Below are 18812 nucleotides of genomic sequence, written 5' to 3'. Positions count from 1 at the left end.
CGCTGCAACTGATGCACGATTAGCCGTGTTAAGAAAATATGAAAGTTCAGATGTGTCAAGTAGAACCAAAGGCAGTAGGGTGGAAATATTGATGTCTGCGCCAAGGAAACAAGATATCAGCCACAGTAAGAGAAGTGTAGCTAGCGGTGAAACTTGGCATAGCCACACTAGTGGAAGAGGCGCAGATGCGATACGAGCTCCTGTCACTTCAGATAATCACACAGATAATCTGGTTACCGTCATGCAACGACAAAACGACATCACTGAAAGCCTAATAAAGCAGCAAAGGCTATATACATTGCCATCACCGAACATTCCAGTTTTCAAGGGAGATCCATTAGAATATCGTCTCTTCATGAGAGCCTTTGAGCACCGCATAGAAAGCAAGACTGAAAACGGCAAAGATCGGCTTTACTATCTAGAACAGCACACAAATGGGCAGCCTAATGACTTAGTGCGCAGCTGTTTTCATATGGATCCAGATCAGGGCTACCCTGAAGCCAAGAGACTGCTAAAGGAACGCTTTGGTGATAAATATAAGATATCCATGGCATATCTTGACAAGGCTTTAAACTGGCCTGCCATTAAAGCAGATGACACCAAGGCACTTGAAGCATATGCCCTCTTTTTGACAAACTGCAATAATGCAATGTCAGATCTGGAGTACTTAGAAGAGATGGAAAATGCTGCTAACATGCGCACGATCATCTCAAAGCTCCCATACAGGCTGAGAGAGAGATTCAGGAGTGTCGCCATAGACATTCAGAAAAAGCAAGATCGGCGGACAAAGTTCAAAGACGTAGTGTCATTTGACAACACACAGGCTGAAATGGCAGCACACCCTGTGTTTGGTGAAATCTCAGGACAAACAAAGCGCCAGACTGAAAGGTCAAGTGGAAAGAAAAACATCACAACACTAGCCACTGAAGTAAAGGAACAGAAAGCTGAGAAAGATGTTGCTGGTGCAGGAAACAAGAAAGCTCAGGAGAAGGGAACAAACATGGACAAAGCCTTCATGAAACCTTGTATCTTCTGTCTGGGAGATCATACCATGGAACAGTGTAAGAAACTCCAAAGAAAGTTGCACAAAGAAAAGCTTGAATTCCTTAAGAGCAAAGGACTTTGTTTCAGTTGTCTTATAGGAGGACACATGAGTAATGTCTGTGAAGAAAAGAAGAGCTGTCAGATATGTTCAGCGACACACCCTACGCTCTTACACATAAAGCAGAAATTCAAAGACTTACCTAAGGAAGAGTCTTCACAGGAGGAGCCAAAAGAGGAGTCTCCAATGAAAGAGCAAACTGTTGTCAGTGGATTCGTGGATGCAGGGGAAGCATGCTCTCAGACTGGGGTCGGGGGTACAGGTAGTGTCCTCGCCATCGTTCCTGTGAGAGTAAAGGCAAAGAAAGGCAACAAGGTGCTGACTTGTTATGCATTCATGGATCCAGGAAGTAACGCCTCTTTCTGCACTAACAAGCTGGCCAACGACCTTCACCTGCAGGGAAAAAATTTGAACATCCTACTCACTACTATGGGAGACCAAAAGACAGTCTCATGTAAAGCTGTATCAGACCTAGAAGTGAGTAGCCTAGAAGGTGATGACTTTATCGAGCTTACAGGTGTTTTCGCACAAAAGGTTATCCCCGCAAGTAAAGAGAACATTCCAACCCAAGAAGATGTGGATAGGTGGCCACATCTACGAGGTGTACGAATTCCATCGATCAACGCGGATATCGGTCTTCTGATTGGGACTGATGTGGCAAAGGCTTTGGAGCCAGAAGAGGTAATCCGCAGTGTCAAGGATGGGCTGTATGCAGTACGCACAACTTTGGGATGGACAGTAAACGGACCGCTGCGTGAGAACATCAGAAGCTGGACAAAGAATGGATACCCGCAGATCCAGATGAATCGGATCTCAGTGGCTCGACTTGAAGACTTGTGGACTCAGCAATTCAAGTATGATTTTCCTGAGAATGCTCAAGGAGAGCAGTTAGAAATGTCTAAGGAAGACCAACTGTTTATGGACAGAGTCTCCAAATCGGCAAAGCTGGTCAACGGCCACTACTCTATTGGTCTGCCGTTGAAGAACAAAGATGTGAAAATGCCCAACAACAGAGCAATGACAGAGCAACGAGCGCTCAACATGAAAAAGAAGCTTCAGAGAAATCAGACGTTCAAAGAGGACTATGTCAGCTTTATGAATGATGTGATAAAGAAGGGCTACGCTGTAAAGGTCCCAGATGAAGAACTAAAACGGAGTGATGGAAAGGTGTGGTTTATTCCGCATCACGGTGTCTACCACCCTAAGAAGCATAAAATGCGAGTGGTATTTGACTGTGGCGCTTCATATCAGGGAACCACACTCAATGAACAATTACTGCAAGGGCCTGACATGACAAGCAGTCTGGTTGGTGTCTTGACTAGATTCCGTCAAGAGCAAGTCGCAATTATGGCGGATGTGGAATCGATGTTCCACCAGGTCAAAGTCCCACCAGAAGATGCTGACCTCCTCAGGTTTTTGTGGTGGCCGGACGGCGACACCTCAAAGGAGCTGCAAGAGTACAGAATGGAGGTACACTTGTTTGGAGCCACCTCCTCACCAAGCTGCGCGAGTTATGCGCTGAAAAGGTGTGCCGAGGACAACAAGGACATGTTTGGTGCAGCAGTAGTGGATACAGTCTTAAATAATTTTTATGTAGACGATTGTTTGAGATCAGTTGCCACTGAACAAGAAGCAGTCAGACTACTCCAAGACTTGAAGGCCATCTGTCAAACAGTAGGTTTTAGACTGACAAAATGGATGACGAACAATCAAAATGTTTTGTTAACCCTCTGGAGTCTGAGAGTTTTTTTGGGCCCTGGGGGTGTTCTGACATGCTCTGACATTTGTGCTTTTTTCAGTTGCTTATAAACATATTAATGGCAAAGGTGTAAATTCACTCTATATAGCACAAACAGGACTACAATAATATGTGAGCCACATGTATGTACATGTTTTCATTTTTGAGAGAATAATGTTTATGCGTGGTTATCAAAAAAACTAAAAATTAAAGTTTTTGAAATAAGGCCACAAAACACATACTAGATATGTGGCAATAAGACTTTTGACTAATGGATGTCATCGCCTATAGTTTTTTCTTCAAAATTATGTGAAAATAGTCTTGCTTTATCGTTCACATAAAACCATACATTGATTTAAATTGATGTAAAACAGGTTTTGCTTGGAAAGCCAATATGCGAGGGGGCGTGAACAAGGAGTAGTTTACACCTTAGAATACACCCACTCTGCATAATTAGCCATTCATTCAGGTGTGACACTGACTGAGCCACAATGCAAGGACAAAAGATATATTTAGAAGAAGACTTATATTGACCATTTAAGATTTTGCTTACATCTATCTTGTAAATATGTTTTGCTATTTTATTAAAACGGTTACAATTACAACAATAATTACAATTTCAACAATATTTCAAGTGTACTCTTTCTTTGTAAAAAAAAATGATTATAGGCCTACATTTTATCTATGTATTCATTAGTTTGAATATAACCAACATTGGAACAGCTAACATCTTAGGTGATGACTTTATTTTTGACAAAAATAGTATTTTATATATAGAAATTGCTAAACAAAAGCTTATTTGATGTGGCAGTATATTCTACAGTAAAAACTGTACCCAAATCTAGTCAACAAAATGTTGTCTTTCATATTTCGTCTGACTGTAACGTTGTTTTCATGAAATATTAGGGCATATTGTTAATTTGCAGTTTAATACGTTGCTTATAAAAATAGCCTACATTTTATTTCAACATTCAGTCGATGTTTACTTATCTCAGTATAGCAATGCAGTTTGCTAAAACATCATCATTCATTCACACAAGCGATTTAAATTTAAACTGTCTTTGCCAGCTGTGGTAAACAGCGCGCATTCATGCCGTTTATTCATTCATAAACAGAAACCCACGTGAAGAAATTCACGTGAGAAGGAAAAAACTTAATAGTATTCCTCAGCTCGCTCCTCGATATACCCGCACTTCTGAGGGACATTTTCCATTAGTATTATTCCTCACAGCGCTGCAAGACGGTGTAAACAATGATCTAAATAAACTTGTGTGTTTTCTCGAGCTGATGGGGGCGTTCACAGGATTGCCTCAGCCATTTGCGTTTGAATAGCGCGCGCTCTCCGTGGGCGGGGCCGATTATAACGTAATGAGATGAGATGAGCTTGACTGGAATCACTCTCTTTTAATACAGATTTCACAAGATGAGAATATTTTTTTTTTATATAAATTACTTCATTTAAAAGAAGATAATTCAAGCTTCATGCCTGTGTGTCTGTATGTCTGTTTGACTGAGTATTCGCTGAGTTATTGTTAATTTTCGGACGCGTTTCAGAATGGACTACACTGGCAGAGAGAAGGCAGAACTCGCTTCGTGTTTATTTTTCTTTATTTGGCAAAAAGCACAACACTTTGTTTTTATTGTGAGTATACACAAAAATAATACACATTTAACAGAATCGATTGATGTATGAAACTCCTATGGAAAATCAAAGTCAACAGAGTATTTATGAGTTTCTTTTACACTAATAAAAAAAAAGCGAGCTGGTATCGCCGGCAATACCGTAGACCTCAGGGGGTTAAACATTCCACTTGAGGACCGGGCAACAGAAGTCAAAGATCTCGATCTTGACCAGGATTCACTCGCCATCAAAAGAGCTTTGGGAGTACAGTGGTGTATCCGGTCAGATCAGTTCAAGTTCCACGTGCACATAGAGCAGAAGCCTCTCACTAGGAGAGGAATCCTGTCTACGATGAGTTCAGTCTACGACCCACTGGGAATTGTTGTCGCCAGTCATACTGCCTGCTAGAAACATCCTGCAAGAATTGTGTAGACTAAGAACAGGTTGGGATGACACTGTGCCAGAACATTTCGCACAACAATGGACAGAGTGGACTAAAGAACTTCAACAGCTCACTGACTTTGGAGTGGATCGGTGCTTTAAGCCACCTGAGTTTGGGAAAACAGTGCAAGCTCGGCTGCATCACTTTTGTGACGCGTGCGAAACAGGCTATGGTACTGTTACTTACTTAGTCCAGAAGAACAGTAGCAACCAAATATGCTGCTCATTTGTCTTGGGAAAGTCAAGGGTTACCCCTCTCAAACCACCAACTATCCCGCGGATGGAGCTGACGGCGGCTGCCTTAGCTGTGAAGGTGGATGTCATGCTGAAGAAAGAACTACAGTTGCCACTGTCAGATTCCAGGTTTTGGACGGACAGGACTGCCGTACTCAAGTACTTAGCAAATGAGAACATCAGATTTAAGACATTTGTGGCGAACAGGATTGTCATAATCTTGCAAGCATCAAAAGTGCAGCAATGGAGCTACGTCAACACTCAGTTGAATCCTGCTGATTGCGCCTCCAGGGGACAAAAGGTGAGTGTCTTCATGAAGAATGAAGTTTGGATTGCAGGGCCTGTCTTCCTCAGTAAACCCGAAAGGGAATGGCCAGACAAGTACGATCACCTAGAAGAGCTCACGGCTGAAGATCCCGAGGTCAAGAAAGGCATACTTGTCAATGCTACAACAGCAGAAGAAAGCACTGATGCAATGCAACAACTAATTGGATACTATTCTTCATGGATACACCTCAAGAAGGCTGTGGCGTGGCTCACACGACTCAGGGGAACCCTGGTAAACCTGTCAAGGAAGAGAAAGGAGATGAATGGATTGTACAGTGATCAACAACGGGTGAACAGGGAGATGTTGAGCTACAAAAAGAGTCTCAAACAGACTTACCTGACCGTGGACAATCTGCGACAAGCTGAGATGGATATCATCAGCCATTGTCAGCAAAGTATGTTTCAGGATATCTGCTCTTCGGAGAAAGGACTCCATCAAGAAGAGTAGTCAAATCTTCAGACTGAATCCACAACTTGAAGAGGGAATCCTTCGTGTTGGAGGGAGGCTCAGTCGAGCATCAATGCCAGCCGAAGCCAAGCACCCGATAATCCTGCCTAAGAACCATCGTGTGGCTGATCTGATTCTCCAGGATTCACATGAGCGGCTGGGACACAGTGGACGTAATCATGTCTTGTCTCATGTACGTCAAAAGTACTGGATTATCGATGCTCCCTCGTCAATCAGAAGAATGCTGTCACGGTGTACTATCTGTCGAAGACAACATGGTGCATCAGGCACACAAATGATGGCGGACTTACCAAGAAACAGAGTTGTACCAGACGAACCACCCTTCACCAGAACTGGAGTGGATCTATTTGGGCCATTCAACATTAAACGTGGAAGATCATCTGTAAAAAGATATGGGGTGATATTTACTTGCCTTGCTTGTCGTGCGGTCCACATAGAAATGGCAACATCATTGGAAACAGACTCCTTTATTCAAGCTCTGTGTCGCTTCATTGTGAGAAGAGGTCAGGTGAAGGAGATGAGATCTGATAATGGAACCAACTTTGTTGGAGCTGATCATGAGCTCAGAAAGGCAATAAAGGAGTGGAATACTTCACAAATCGAGAACAAATCGCTTGCTCCAACGTGACATCAGATGGTTATTCAATCCACCATCCGGATCCCACCATGGAGGGGTGTGGGAGAGAATCATCCGCTCCATCAGGAAAATCATGGGTGCTACACTGAGAGAACAAAACTTGGATGAGGAAAGTCTTCAGACGTTCTTCTGTGAATGTGAAGCCATTCTGAATAGTAGGCCTATTACCATGCCTTCCAACGATATTAATGATCTGGAAGCTCTTACCCCACAGCACTTACTTCTGCTCAAGACTAACCCCAACTTACCACCAGGACTCTTCCATAAGGATGATACTTATGCGCGTAAAAGATGGAGGCAAGTCCAGTATATGAGCGATCTATTCTGGAAGCGCTGGACCAAGGAATATCTGCCTCAACTCCAGAAGAGACAGAAATGGAACCATCCATCACGGAATTTCATCCCGGGAGATGTAGTCTTGATTGTCGACGAATCAGCTCCCAGGGGATCATGGCTGATGGGAAAAATCGTTAAGACTAGGGCTGGGTAAAAATATCGATTCATCAATGCATTGCAATTATTTGTTTCTCAATTCAATATCGATTCATCAAATCCTATGAATCGATTCAGCCCGCCGGCCAGTGGCGGCGCTGTGGGCAACACTTTAGTGAGAGCGTTCAGCGTTGTACAAGCAGGCGGCTGCAGAAGTGAGTCAAATCTGTCTCCCCATTTTAAAATGACCAACTTTACAGCAGAAAAAAACATGTTTACAGCCTGGATTTCTATGAGGCTTTGGTCTATACAGCTAATGTTGCCCTTCATAACAACTGTGAGGAGGGTGAATGTTTTTATAACTCATCCGTTTAGTTGATATTCCCACTGATGTCAATGCTAGCCATTTGTCTGCTGTTACTAGCTGTCACTTCACCTCAGCAAATTTTAGCTGCTGAACTTGCCCTCTCTGCAGTGTTTTGTGCTTTTTTTCTGGATTATTTCATACAATTTAATACACCCATTAACGTTACTTCGCCCACGGCTTAGGATTCCGTCGTTGTCGTCGAGTATCGTTCGAGAGAACAACCAGCGCTGTATTTCAGTTGTTTTCCTCTGTGAACATGCACTAATGGATGTCTGACAATTTCGTTGCTTTTTGGAGTTTTCAGATTTAAAAACGTCAATAAAGACTCGTTCGTTCTGCTCTCACGGAACAGATTATAATATGCTACCGTCAGATGAAATCATGCAGGCGTCGGCGCTTTCTCCGTCCATGAAATAAATGCACATCCTTGAATAAGCGCGGATTTTCTAGCGCATTTACTTGAACTTCATAGGCAATATATCGATGGTTTAACCCATTTGAGAGGCGGCCAAAATCAGAATTTAAAATGGACTGAATAAGCTCTCTGCGAACTTGACGAGCGATGCCGCGCTGACATGTATGCACAAATCACCACACACACTCTCTCAGAGTAATATTATGTTATTGCATAATACATTTTCAACTAGCAGAATAGTACAGAATCACGATACACAGTCTCACTTGTAGCCATGTCTTTTAACTATCATAATATTTCGAAGGGCAAAAATAGGAACTTTTAATTGGCAGTGTTATTTATTGTGTTGACAAAATAGCACTTTGTAATGTTATAATATCTATGGTTGCACTTTTTTTTTATGAGTATGCACATTTTGTGCTTATGTTTACATTTATTTTATAACTTGAATGTATAGGAAGAAAGAAATCTTTCTACTAACAGTTACATGCACTTTAGTGGTGTTAATAAAGCACCTGTTTGTTACAGTTGTGTTTTGTATTCAACACGTACAATATTGTACAGTTTGTTCTGCTAAATAAACCATGACAGGAAACATACTGGGGTCAATTTGTTCTTAAACATTAATACTGCACACATTATTTAAAAATATACTCAGGTACTTAATTACTTGTGTATTTACTTATTATTGAATCGATATCGAAGCTAATAAATCAATATCGAATCGAAATCGAATCGAATCGAATTGTGAAATTCCTAACAATACCCAGCCCTAGTTAAGACTATGGAGGACGAGCATGGAGTGGTCCGCAAGGTTCGAGTCAAGACAAAGACGAATGAACTTGAGAGGCCAATAACTAAACTCTGCTTACTTCAGGAAGCAGTATGAGAAGGACTGTTACTGAGTTTTACTCAAAAGAAAGACATTAAGTTGTAATTGCTTCTAGGATAGAAGGCAATTAGGGGCCGGGTATGTAGAGGCCAAAGTACAATTCATAGTAATGTGAATAAGAGTTAATGTTAAAAAGGTAAATTATTTCATTTAGAAGTTCGTGTAATGGTTAAAATGTTAAATGAGCTGTGGAAGCTAACGGTTTTCTTACCTGATAACTGCTAACTTTTAGCTACTTTTATTAAGAATCTTTTATTTCATTAGCAACTAGAATAAGTGTATTAGTCAGCTCACATTTTCTTTTTTGTAAATTTGAAACCAAGGAATAAAACCGGAGATTTTCATATTTTATTTCAACAACGTTTCTGAAGTGGATTTATTGAACTGTGTTGCTGGGCTGGCAATGGACACTGCAAATGGGACTAGCTGCTTGGAATAATATTAGACAGTTATTAGTGTAAGCCATTGCATATCTCAAGATTTCAAACCTCTACAGTAGACATGGACTATTTTAACGATGTTTTTCCTACCTTTCTGGGCCTTCAAAATGTTGATTAAATAGCTGTCAGTGGTGTTCAGAAGATGAACGAAGAACATACGGGATTGGAACGACATGAGGGTGAGTACTTAATGACAGAATTTTCATTTTTGGGTGAACTAACCCTTTAAGATATCTGGAGGTGATGGATGGATTGTGTGTGTTTGTGAGGATCTGCTCACCTTCATGACACACAAAAGGATATCGGTTGTTGCAAGAGATGTCTAACCACTGTCCCTGAGAATTCGGTCCGATCACTGTACAGTCTTCATTTCCTCCACTATTATCAGGTTCACCAGTATTCCAGTATCTGAATGAGGAGTTACTCTGATCTGACCACTGCCATGAGTCTTTGAACAGACCGATCCAGACATATGATCCAGATAACAAATTGGTAACAAAATGGCGCCGCGGATGGCTGCTTCGGTTTTGAGCTCCTCAGTACTTTTACTGTTTTTGTTTGTTTGTCCTGTTTTATGTAACCTTTTCCCCGTCAGTTTAACTAGGAACGAACTCCTAGACATCAGGAACAACACACCAAACGACATTTTGCCGACTTTTGAGCATTCCGACATTTTATTTGACATCCTAGTTGGCGGAGCTGCGATCCTGTACAAGCGCTTCAAAAGACGCAAACGAGGGAAACGCGCGGGCGCGCTCGTGAAGTTTCGACAGCGCGGATTCAGGACTCCGCTGCCGAGCATTCACTTGTCAAATCTCCGCTCTCTAGCAAATAAAACAGACGAACTACTACTCCTCACCCGCACAAACAAGGACTTTTCAAACTCGGCTGCTCTTTGCTTCACAGAAACATGGCTGAACGGTTCCATACCGGACAGTGCGCTAAATCTAACGGGCTTCCAGCTGTTCAGAGCGGATCGCGTCGCCGAGTTAACTGGGAAAACGAGAGGCGGTGGATTATGTTTTTATATCAACGAAGGCTGGTGTTCAGATGTGACAGTGTTGACGAAGATGTGCTGCCCTAATTTGGAAGCTCTCTTCATTAACTGTAAGCCTTTTTATTCGCCGCGGGAGTTTTCCTCATTTATTCTGGCGAGTGTGTACATTCCCCCTGACGCGTGTGTGAGCGCGGCATTGCAACAGCTGGCTGATCAGATCACACACACGGAGCAAAGTTACCCGGACTCTTTCACTATCATTCTCGGCGATTTTAATAAAGCTAATCTCACCCGTGAACTGCCTAAATTCAGACAGCACATCACCTGCCCCACCAGGGACACTAACATACTGGACCATTGCTACACTGCTTTAAAGGACGCATACCACTCTGTCCCCAGAGCAGCTTTGGGACTCTCTGATCATTGTTTGGTTCATCTTCTCCCAGCCTACAAGCAGAAACTTAAATCTGCTAAGCCAGTTGTAAGAACTGTAAAGAGATGGACCAGCGAAACAGAGCAGGTCTTACAAGGTTGTTTTGACTGCACTGATTGGAGTGTTTTTGAAGCTGCTGCCACTGACCTGGATGAGCTCACTGACACTGTGACATCTTACATCAGCTTCTGTGAGGACATGTGTGTCCCCACTAGGACTTTTATAACATATAACAACGATAAGCCATGGTTCACTGCAAAACTAAAACATCTTCGTCAGGCCAAAGAGGATGCCTACAGGAGTGGGGACAGAGCCTTGTACAAACAGGCCAAATACACACTGACAAAGGAGATCAGAGAAGCTAAGAGGAGCTTCTCTGAAAAGCTGAAAAGCCAGTTTTCAGCTAACGACCCTGCATCAGTGTGGAAAGGCCTGAAAGCCATCACCAGCTACAAGACACCATCCCCCAACACTGTTGAGAATCAACGACTGGCCGACGATCTCAATGTATTTTACAGTAGATTTGAAAAGCCTGCTCTCACACCCCACACCCGCTCTGACCGTCTCTACACACAACCATCAACACCCCCCTCCCTCCCCCCTACTGCTTCTCAGCCTGCACTTCAGATCAGTGAGGGGGATGTATGCAGAGTCTTCAGGAAACAGAAGATAAGGAAAGCCAAAGGCCCAGACGGTGTCTCACCAGCCTGTCTCAAAGCCTGCGCTGTCCAGCTGTCATCCATCTTCACACTGATTTTCAACAGATCACTGGAGCTGTGTGAAGTCCCCTCCTGCTTCAAACACTCCACCATTATCCCGGTACCCAAGAAACCTAAAATCTCTGGACTTAACGATTACAGACCTGTTGCTTTGACATCTGTGGTCATGAAGTCATTTGAGAGACTGGTGCTGGCCTACCTGAAGGACCTCACTGGACCCTTGCTGGACCCCCTGCAGTTTGCTTATCGAGCAAACAGGTCTGTGGATGATGCAGTCAACATGGGACTGCACTACATCCTCCAACATCTGGACAAACCAGGGACTTATGCAAGGATCCTGTTTGTGGACTTCAGCTCCGCTTTCAACACCATCGTCCCGGATACCCTCCTGAATAAACTAACCCAGCTCTCTGTGCCCTCATCCATCTGTCAGTGGATCATCAGCTTCCTGACAGACCGGCAGCAGCTAGTGAGGCTGGGAAAAGTCACATCTCGGACCCTTACCATCAGCACTGGTGCCCCCCAGGGGTGCGTTCTCTCCCCACTGCTTTTCTCTCTCTACACAAATGACTGCACCTCCAAAGACTCCTCCGTCAAGCTCCTGAAGTTTGCAGACGACACCACAGTCATTGGCCTCATCCAGGACGGTGACGAGTCTGCTTACAGACAAGAGGTTGAACAGCTGGCTGTCTGGTGCAGTCATAACAACCTGGAGCTGAACACGCTCAAAACTGTGGAGATGATAGTGGACTTTAGGAGAAACCCCCCTGCACTCCCCCCTCTCACCATCATGGACAGCACTGTGACAGCAGTGGAGTCATTCAGGTTCCTGGGCACTACCATCTCTCAGGACCTGAAGTGGGACAATCACATTGACTCCATTGTCAAAAAGGCCCAACAGAGGTTGTACTTCCTTCGTCAACTGAAAAAGTTCAACCTACCACAAGCGCAGATGACTCAGTTTTACTCAGCTGTTATTGAGTCGGTTCTGTGCACTTCTATAACTGTCTGGTTTGGGTCAGCCAGCAAATCAGATATAAGAAGACTACAACGGACTGTTAGGACAGCTGAAAGGATCATTGGTGTACACCTCCCCAACCTTCAGGACTTGTACAATGCCAGAGTGAAGAAACGGGCAGGGAACATCATCACAGACCCCTCCCACCCCGGCCAAAACCTGTTTGCACTTCTGCCGTCAGGCAGACGTTACAGATCTCTGCGCACTAGAACATCTAGGCACAAAAACAGTTTTTTCCCCCATGCTATCTCCAGCTTAAACAGCTAAAACAGCAATTAACACCTGCTGTATAACTCATTCAGTACTTGAGAGAGAAGCAAGAGGTTTTTGTTTTGTGTAAATACATATACAAATTTTATTTATAGAGCTGTACACACAATGCACAAATCTGTACATAAGTCTTCTGTTTCAGATGTATACTAGAACTATTATTATTGTTTATTCTATTTATTTATGTTCTCATTTAAATGCCTGTTCTAATGTCATATATGTATGTATGTACCAAGAGCTCCTGTAAAAACCACAAAAAATTCCTTGTGTGTTTGTGCACACTTGGCGAATAAAGCTCATTCTGATTCCGATTCTGATTCTGATTCTGATAACTGATGATCACTAATGATCTTCTGAACCTGTTGATTCTCATTCTGGTTCCTCACACTGACCAGATCAATGTGATTCTGTCTGCAGTAACTCTGAGCGTCTCTCCAGTTCTTCTGCTGATTGTCCAAGACGAGTCCTGTGTTCGCTTCAAGAAAAAAACTATTAAAAAAACTGTTTCATAAATAAGTGTTCATTTGTCTTACGCTGTTTTATGGTTTTTAATGTGAATAAGTCAAGTCAAGTCAAGTTTATTTGTATAGCGCTTTTCACAATACAGATTGTATCAAAGCAGCTTCACAGTATTAAATTAAAATAATACAACAAAGTTTGTTTCAAGAGGAATTTATTGAAACAAATAAATAAATATTTGTATAAATATAAATAAACAAACTGAATAAGAGCATCAGAAACCGTTTCCATTATATTGAAAATCTTACATTTTAAACGTAAATGCACATTGTTCTAAAGGGGGAGGGGCATCATCCTCTACCTTTTACAGATACATTTACTCAAATTCTCATGCTGATATTAATTGTAAGGGAAAATGTGCAATTAATATGGAAGTATTTCTGAGGAAACTTAAACACACACACACACACACACACACAGAGGATAGGTAAAGCATAGAGTATGAAAACTGCACGCCAAATTGCAGAGAAAAAATATAATTACATGAGTGAATCCGCATTGTTACACTGTTCCTCAGTCAGTGAAATTGCTGTGATTGACAGTGATAACCGTAGCAACGGATGGGACAAAACATTTGTCAAAATAAACCTGTGCTGTAGTGTAGTAATGCAGACTAATAGACCCACAGCAACATAGACCAGAAGAAGAAAACAGGTCTGTGTTGTCTGGGTTATTCTAGAAGCTTTTAAGATCATTTTATAAAGCACTCTTTTTTCACGTGTCCTTTTTAAAGCAATGTTTAAATTAAATTAAATGGTTTTTTTTTAATTAAATCTAAAAATATTTTAAAGTACTTAATGTATTATTTTATTAGCATTAATAACTTGTTATTATAGCTATTTTATAGTAAATCCAAAAGCAAAACATGAAAAGAACTACATTAGATTATATGCTTTGACATTGGGTAATGATTTAATGCTTTTCATAACAGGGTCAAACCTGATGAAACTATAACCATAAATAAAACAACAAACACACTCACCAATGAGAAGAAGAATCAAATATAGAGTTTGGTCCATTTCTGAGGAAGAAACAGAAAAATCCAGAAATACGAGTAAATCATGATCATGTAATTCAAAATAAATAAATAAATAAATAAATAAAAAATAGTGGTTTTAGCAATTATTCAGACAATATTAACATCTGAAAGTGTAATTGTGTTTGAAGAATGAACATGTTCTTACTTTAGAGGTCGTGTGTTTCTGTCCTGAGTCTGATGTTTCTGTCTGCAGATTTACACTACGCTATTATTATATCTGCTCTCATCCCTCTTTCAGCTCATCACATGGTAGAGGTGTTAGTGAGGCCAGCAGGGGGCGCTCACCCTGTGGTCTTTGTGGGTCCTAACGCCCCAGTGTAGTGACGGGGACACAATACTGTCAAAGAGCACCGTCCTTCGGATGAGACGTAAAATCGAGGTCCTGACTCTCTGTGGTCATTAAAAATCCCATGGCATTTCTCGTAAAGAGTAGGGGTGTAACCCCGGTGTCCTGGCCACATTCCACCCATTGGCCCTTACCAATCATGGCCTCCTAATAATCCCCTTACATTGAATTGGCTCTATCACTCTCTCTCTCTCTACTATAGCTGGTGTGTGGTGACCGCACTGGCGCCGTTGTACTGTGGCTGCCGTCGCATCATCCAAGTGGATGCTGCACACTGGTGGTGGTTGAGGAGAGATCCCCTGATATGATTGTAAAGCGCTTTGGGTGTACAGTAGTACATATGAAAGCGCTATATAAATGCCTCATTCATTCATTCACATCATTTGTGTATTTCTCTAAAACTAATTTTCATGTTTTACTTCCTCCTTATTTGTGTTTGTCCACCTCTGTATTTGCATATTGGCATCTTTGTCAGTATTAGTCTATATTTGTATGAACCTTAATCAAAACAATATGTGAACATTCACAGATAGCCCTTGAAATTAAGATTTTTCGGGACCACACTTCAAACGAAGGGGTATGAGAAATGTCCCTGCATACACCGGCTACAGAGGCAACATGGCTGCCAATAATCATTTTCTTTATGTCACATTCAATCTTGTGTTCATATTTACGGTCATGTTCTTCAAAGAAACGTTTGCAAAAAAATCGCTGAAGTTCATTAACGATAGTCCAACAACATATGTTCATGTCTGATAACTGTTGAATGTAATTGCGGCAGGGAATTGGCTTATCTTTTACTGTACGTCTGCTATGAACGCATTGTTTTCTTGTGGTTATATGTGAACACGATATAAACGAACAGTGCTTACACAGTTTCATGCTTTTTGCAACATGGTCACCAGTCTTTTATGTTCTTTATCAAACAGGTACACCTGAGGAAACCCGGAGGCTCATTCGTTTTCGCACTGACAACGAACAACGTTTCCTGACGTCCAAAAATACTTAGGCGTCGAAGATATCGTCATCTCCGTTGTTTTCTGCGAACTTCAGAAGAAAAATGCAAAAAAATAGCTGCAACCCATGCAATTGAGATGACTACAGCTGACGACGACATCTTGGAAGTTTGTGCTAAACATTGGCGCATCTCCTGTGACGTAGGCGCTAGCGACGACGTATAATGACGTGTAACGGTATAGTAGTGGTGTCCCATTTCTTAGGGGAATATTTTCACCCCTACGCCTTGCCACTCTGTTTCAAGGGGCAAGGGTAAGGGGTAGGCGAAGGGTTAGGGGTTAAATAGAATTGAGATTGGGCCTAAGTGTCTGTACAGCAGTGCCTATGTAACACAGTTTACTAGTAATGATGGTGCTTTTAATTAAATGATAAAAAGCATTTGCAAATGTTGTACAAATGACAAAATACACATACTCGTCTTTGCACCAGTAAAATGTGCTCACTTATATCCTGTAGCGTGCACATACTCTCTAGGAGGTCTTTATTTCCTCCGTCTAAATACTTGATTGTGATTGGCTGGAATGTGTTCATTAAAACATTGTTACATTTTTAAGAATTAGTCTTATTTAGAAAATTCTTCTTTAGTTTCGTGTCATACTCCTGCTGTTCTGTGTTAGTCTATAGAACATGAACACATTTGCATGTAAACACATCCTCATCACTCATTTGTTTAGGTCCACATTTAGACTTTCAGGGTGGACAATCTTTACATCTCTGACGTGAAACAGAAGCAGAAACAGTGTGTTATTGTACATGTTATTGACACATTCCATGGTCTCATTCTTTCTTATTCATCTGTTCCCACTAAACATTGGACGTCGGATAGACGTGCAGATCATGTCTATATTGGGTCCGTCGGTCCATGACCAATTCTGGACATCTATTCGACGTCCAAACTAGGTCCACTATTTGGACGTCCAACCATGACCCAACTTGGACGTCATATAGACGTTCAACATTGGACCTTTGAACTGGGTAATTTTTTTCGACGTCCAAACTAGGTCCACTATTTGGACGTCCAACCATGACCCAACTTGGACGTCATATAGACGTTCAACATTGGACCTTTGAACTGGGTAATTTTTTTCGACGTCCAAACTAGGTCCACTATTTGGACGTCCAACCATGACCCAACTTGGACGTCATATAGACGTTCAACATTGGACCTTTGAACTGGGTAATTTTTTTCGACGTCCAAACTAGGTCCACTATTTGGACGTCCAACCATGACCCAACTTGGACGTCATATTGACGTTCAACATTGGACCTTTGAACTGGGTAATTTTTTTCGACGTCCAAACTAGGTCCACTATTTGGACGTCCAACCATGACCCAACTTGGACGTCATATTGACGTTCAACATTGGACCTTTGAACTGGGTGATTTTTTTCGACGTCCAAACTAGGTCCACTATTTGGACGTCCAACCATGACCCAACTTGGACGTCATATTTACGTTCAACATTGGACCTGAACTGGGTAATTTTTTGGACGTCTATGACAGGTGCAGGAAATTTACATGATTATTATAATTTTTTTTAATTTACAAATGAAGAGCTCTTTTCCAAAACGCGAGTTTGTCGTGTCATTTTGCTGTGTAATGAACCTATTCACTGCTCCATCCACGTTTCCAAATCGCTATATTTAAAATGTAATATATTTTTAAAATATTTAAAATATTATATTTTAAATATTTTAAATGTACTGCAAGATGCTCGTGATCCAAGCGCCGAACCTATTTTTAGCCTAAACGCGATAATCATAAATTATATCACTCTCTCTGTAGCTCAAACAGTAGGGCGTTGGCACGTGGAGCAGATGATCACGAGTTCGAGTCCCAGGTAAAGCAAGGTGTGTGTGTGTGTGTGTGTGTGTGTGTGTGTGTGTGTGTGTGTGTGTGTGTGTGTGTGTGTGTGTGTGTGTGTGTGAGAAGCCGATGTTTTGTTTGAGAGCACTGAGCGCGATTTATTGTAAACAAACTTTTGTGGATGGACGTCGAAAAATGACGTGCGGAAGACGTCGAAAAATGACGTGCGAAAGACGTCGAAAAATGACGTGCGGAAGACGTCGAAAAAAGACGTCGCCTGGCGTTACAAAACAACCCCTTCAATGGACCAAATTTGGACGTCCAAAAATTACATGAAAATGACGTCACTACGACGTCACATTGCGCAGTGGGGTTAGTTTTATTAAAGGGATATTTCACCGCTGGAAAGATGAATGTGTATTTAAATTGGGTCATTTATGTAGTAGAAATGTGAAATTATTTTAGAAGTTGGAGCTTTCTAGACTGAGAAAAGCCAGAAAATGTATTTTTGGCTCATGTGGATGAAAGACAACAACTCCCAGAATGCACTTGCTTCGCTGCCGTACGAGGTCACTCCTGAGCCGCAGCTGCTCCGGCCGCCTCTTGTTCCTCCATCATCCGCAACTGTTCATCGCTGTATTGCGGCTCGTACAGGTTGCCACTGGCATCGGATTCGTGCATCAGATCTTCAAAATCCCCTTCTGCCATAAGATCTTCAAAACTACCTTTCACCATCGTGTTCAGCCTACTACTCAGCTTTCTCCACAGAGCAAGAGCCTGTTAGCTAAGCTTAAAAAAAAAAGATGGCTGACACTGTTTGTATGTAACACCTGCGTTGATTGACAGGCACTGACAATATACTAATATTTATCTATAGGCCAGTAGGTTCGGCTCAGAAGGCATAAATTAAACAGCTTAAATTTGTGAGTAAATAAATCGGTATTGGAAATAAATTGATTCTTTGTAGAGAATAAAATGAAAGTAAAAGAAAGAAATTTAACAATATTCACAGTGTCAGTTGATTAATAGATTGTAATGACAAAGAAACTAAATCAAAATGCAATGCATGAATTATGCATACTAATCTGGGTGCACCCAATAACTATAGAATTCAGTTAGACTGCAATCGTATAACAAGTTCGCAATTTTAACTTTTGACAACCTCAGTTAACTCCAATTTTTTTTTTTTTATAAAAAAAAAAAATCTCTTTGAAATTCAAAATGTTACAAGAACAATTCAAGAATTTTTGATTCAATAGATTCTGTTCAATAACTCTGTTCAGTACATTCAATTTGGTAAATAAAACTCAAAAGGTTTGGTTCAATACATTCAATCCAAAAGACTTCAGTGCAAAGATTCAGTTCAGAAAGATTCAGTTCAAGTGACTCGGTTCAAAATAGTTCAGTTCGATAGATTCACCGGGAAAATGATTCGATTCGACAGTTCTGCAAAACTCCGTGTGGTAAAAAAAACAATAAGGAAAAACAAGAAAATAGTCCCGTCTCCGCAAAGATATTCCTTTGAGCGGTCTC

General features: G+C 41.5%; 1 protein-coding gene across 2 annotated transcripts in view; it reads right to left on the bottom strand.

Moving 5' to 3' along the window:
• The window catches only part of LOC309492466 (C-type mannose receptor 2-like), a 177235-nt gene that overhangs the window by 59496 nt on the left and 98927 nt on the right, over positions 1–18812 (bottom strand). For both annotated transcript variants that reach the window (XM_082161467.1, XM_082161468.1), the window contains exon 4: positions 12912–13027. In XM_082161467.1, the coding sequence (XP_082017593.1) occupies positions 12912–13027 (116 nt within the window). The remainder of the gene's footprint in view (positions 1–12911; positions 13028–18812) is intronic.

This window comes from Leuciscus leuciscus (genome assembly GCF_965113295.1).
Source record: "Leuciscus leuciscus genome assembly, chromosome: 2".
NCBI classification, from domain to species: domain Eukaryota; kingdom Metazoa; phylum Chordata; class Actinopteri; order Cypriniformes; family Leuciscidae; genus Leuciscus; species Leuciscus leuciscus.
This window is presented reverse-complemented; position numbering and strand designations above follow the sequence as displayed.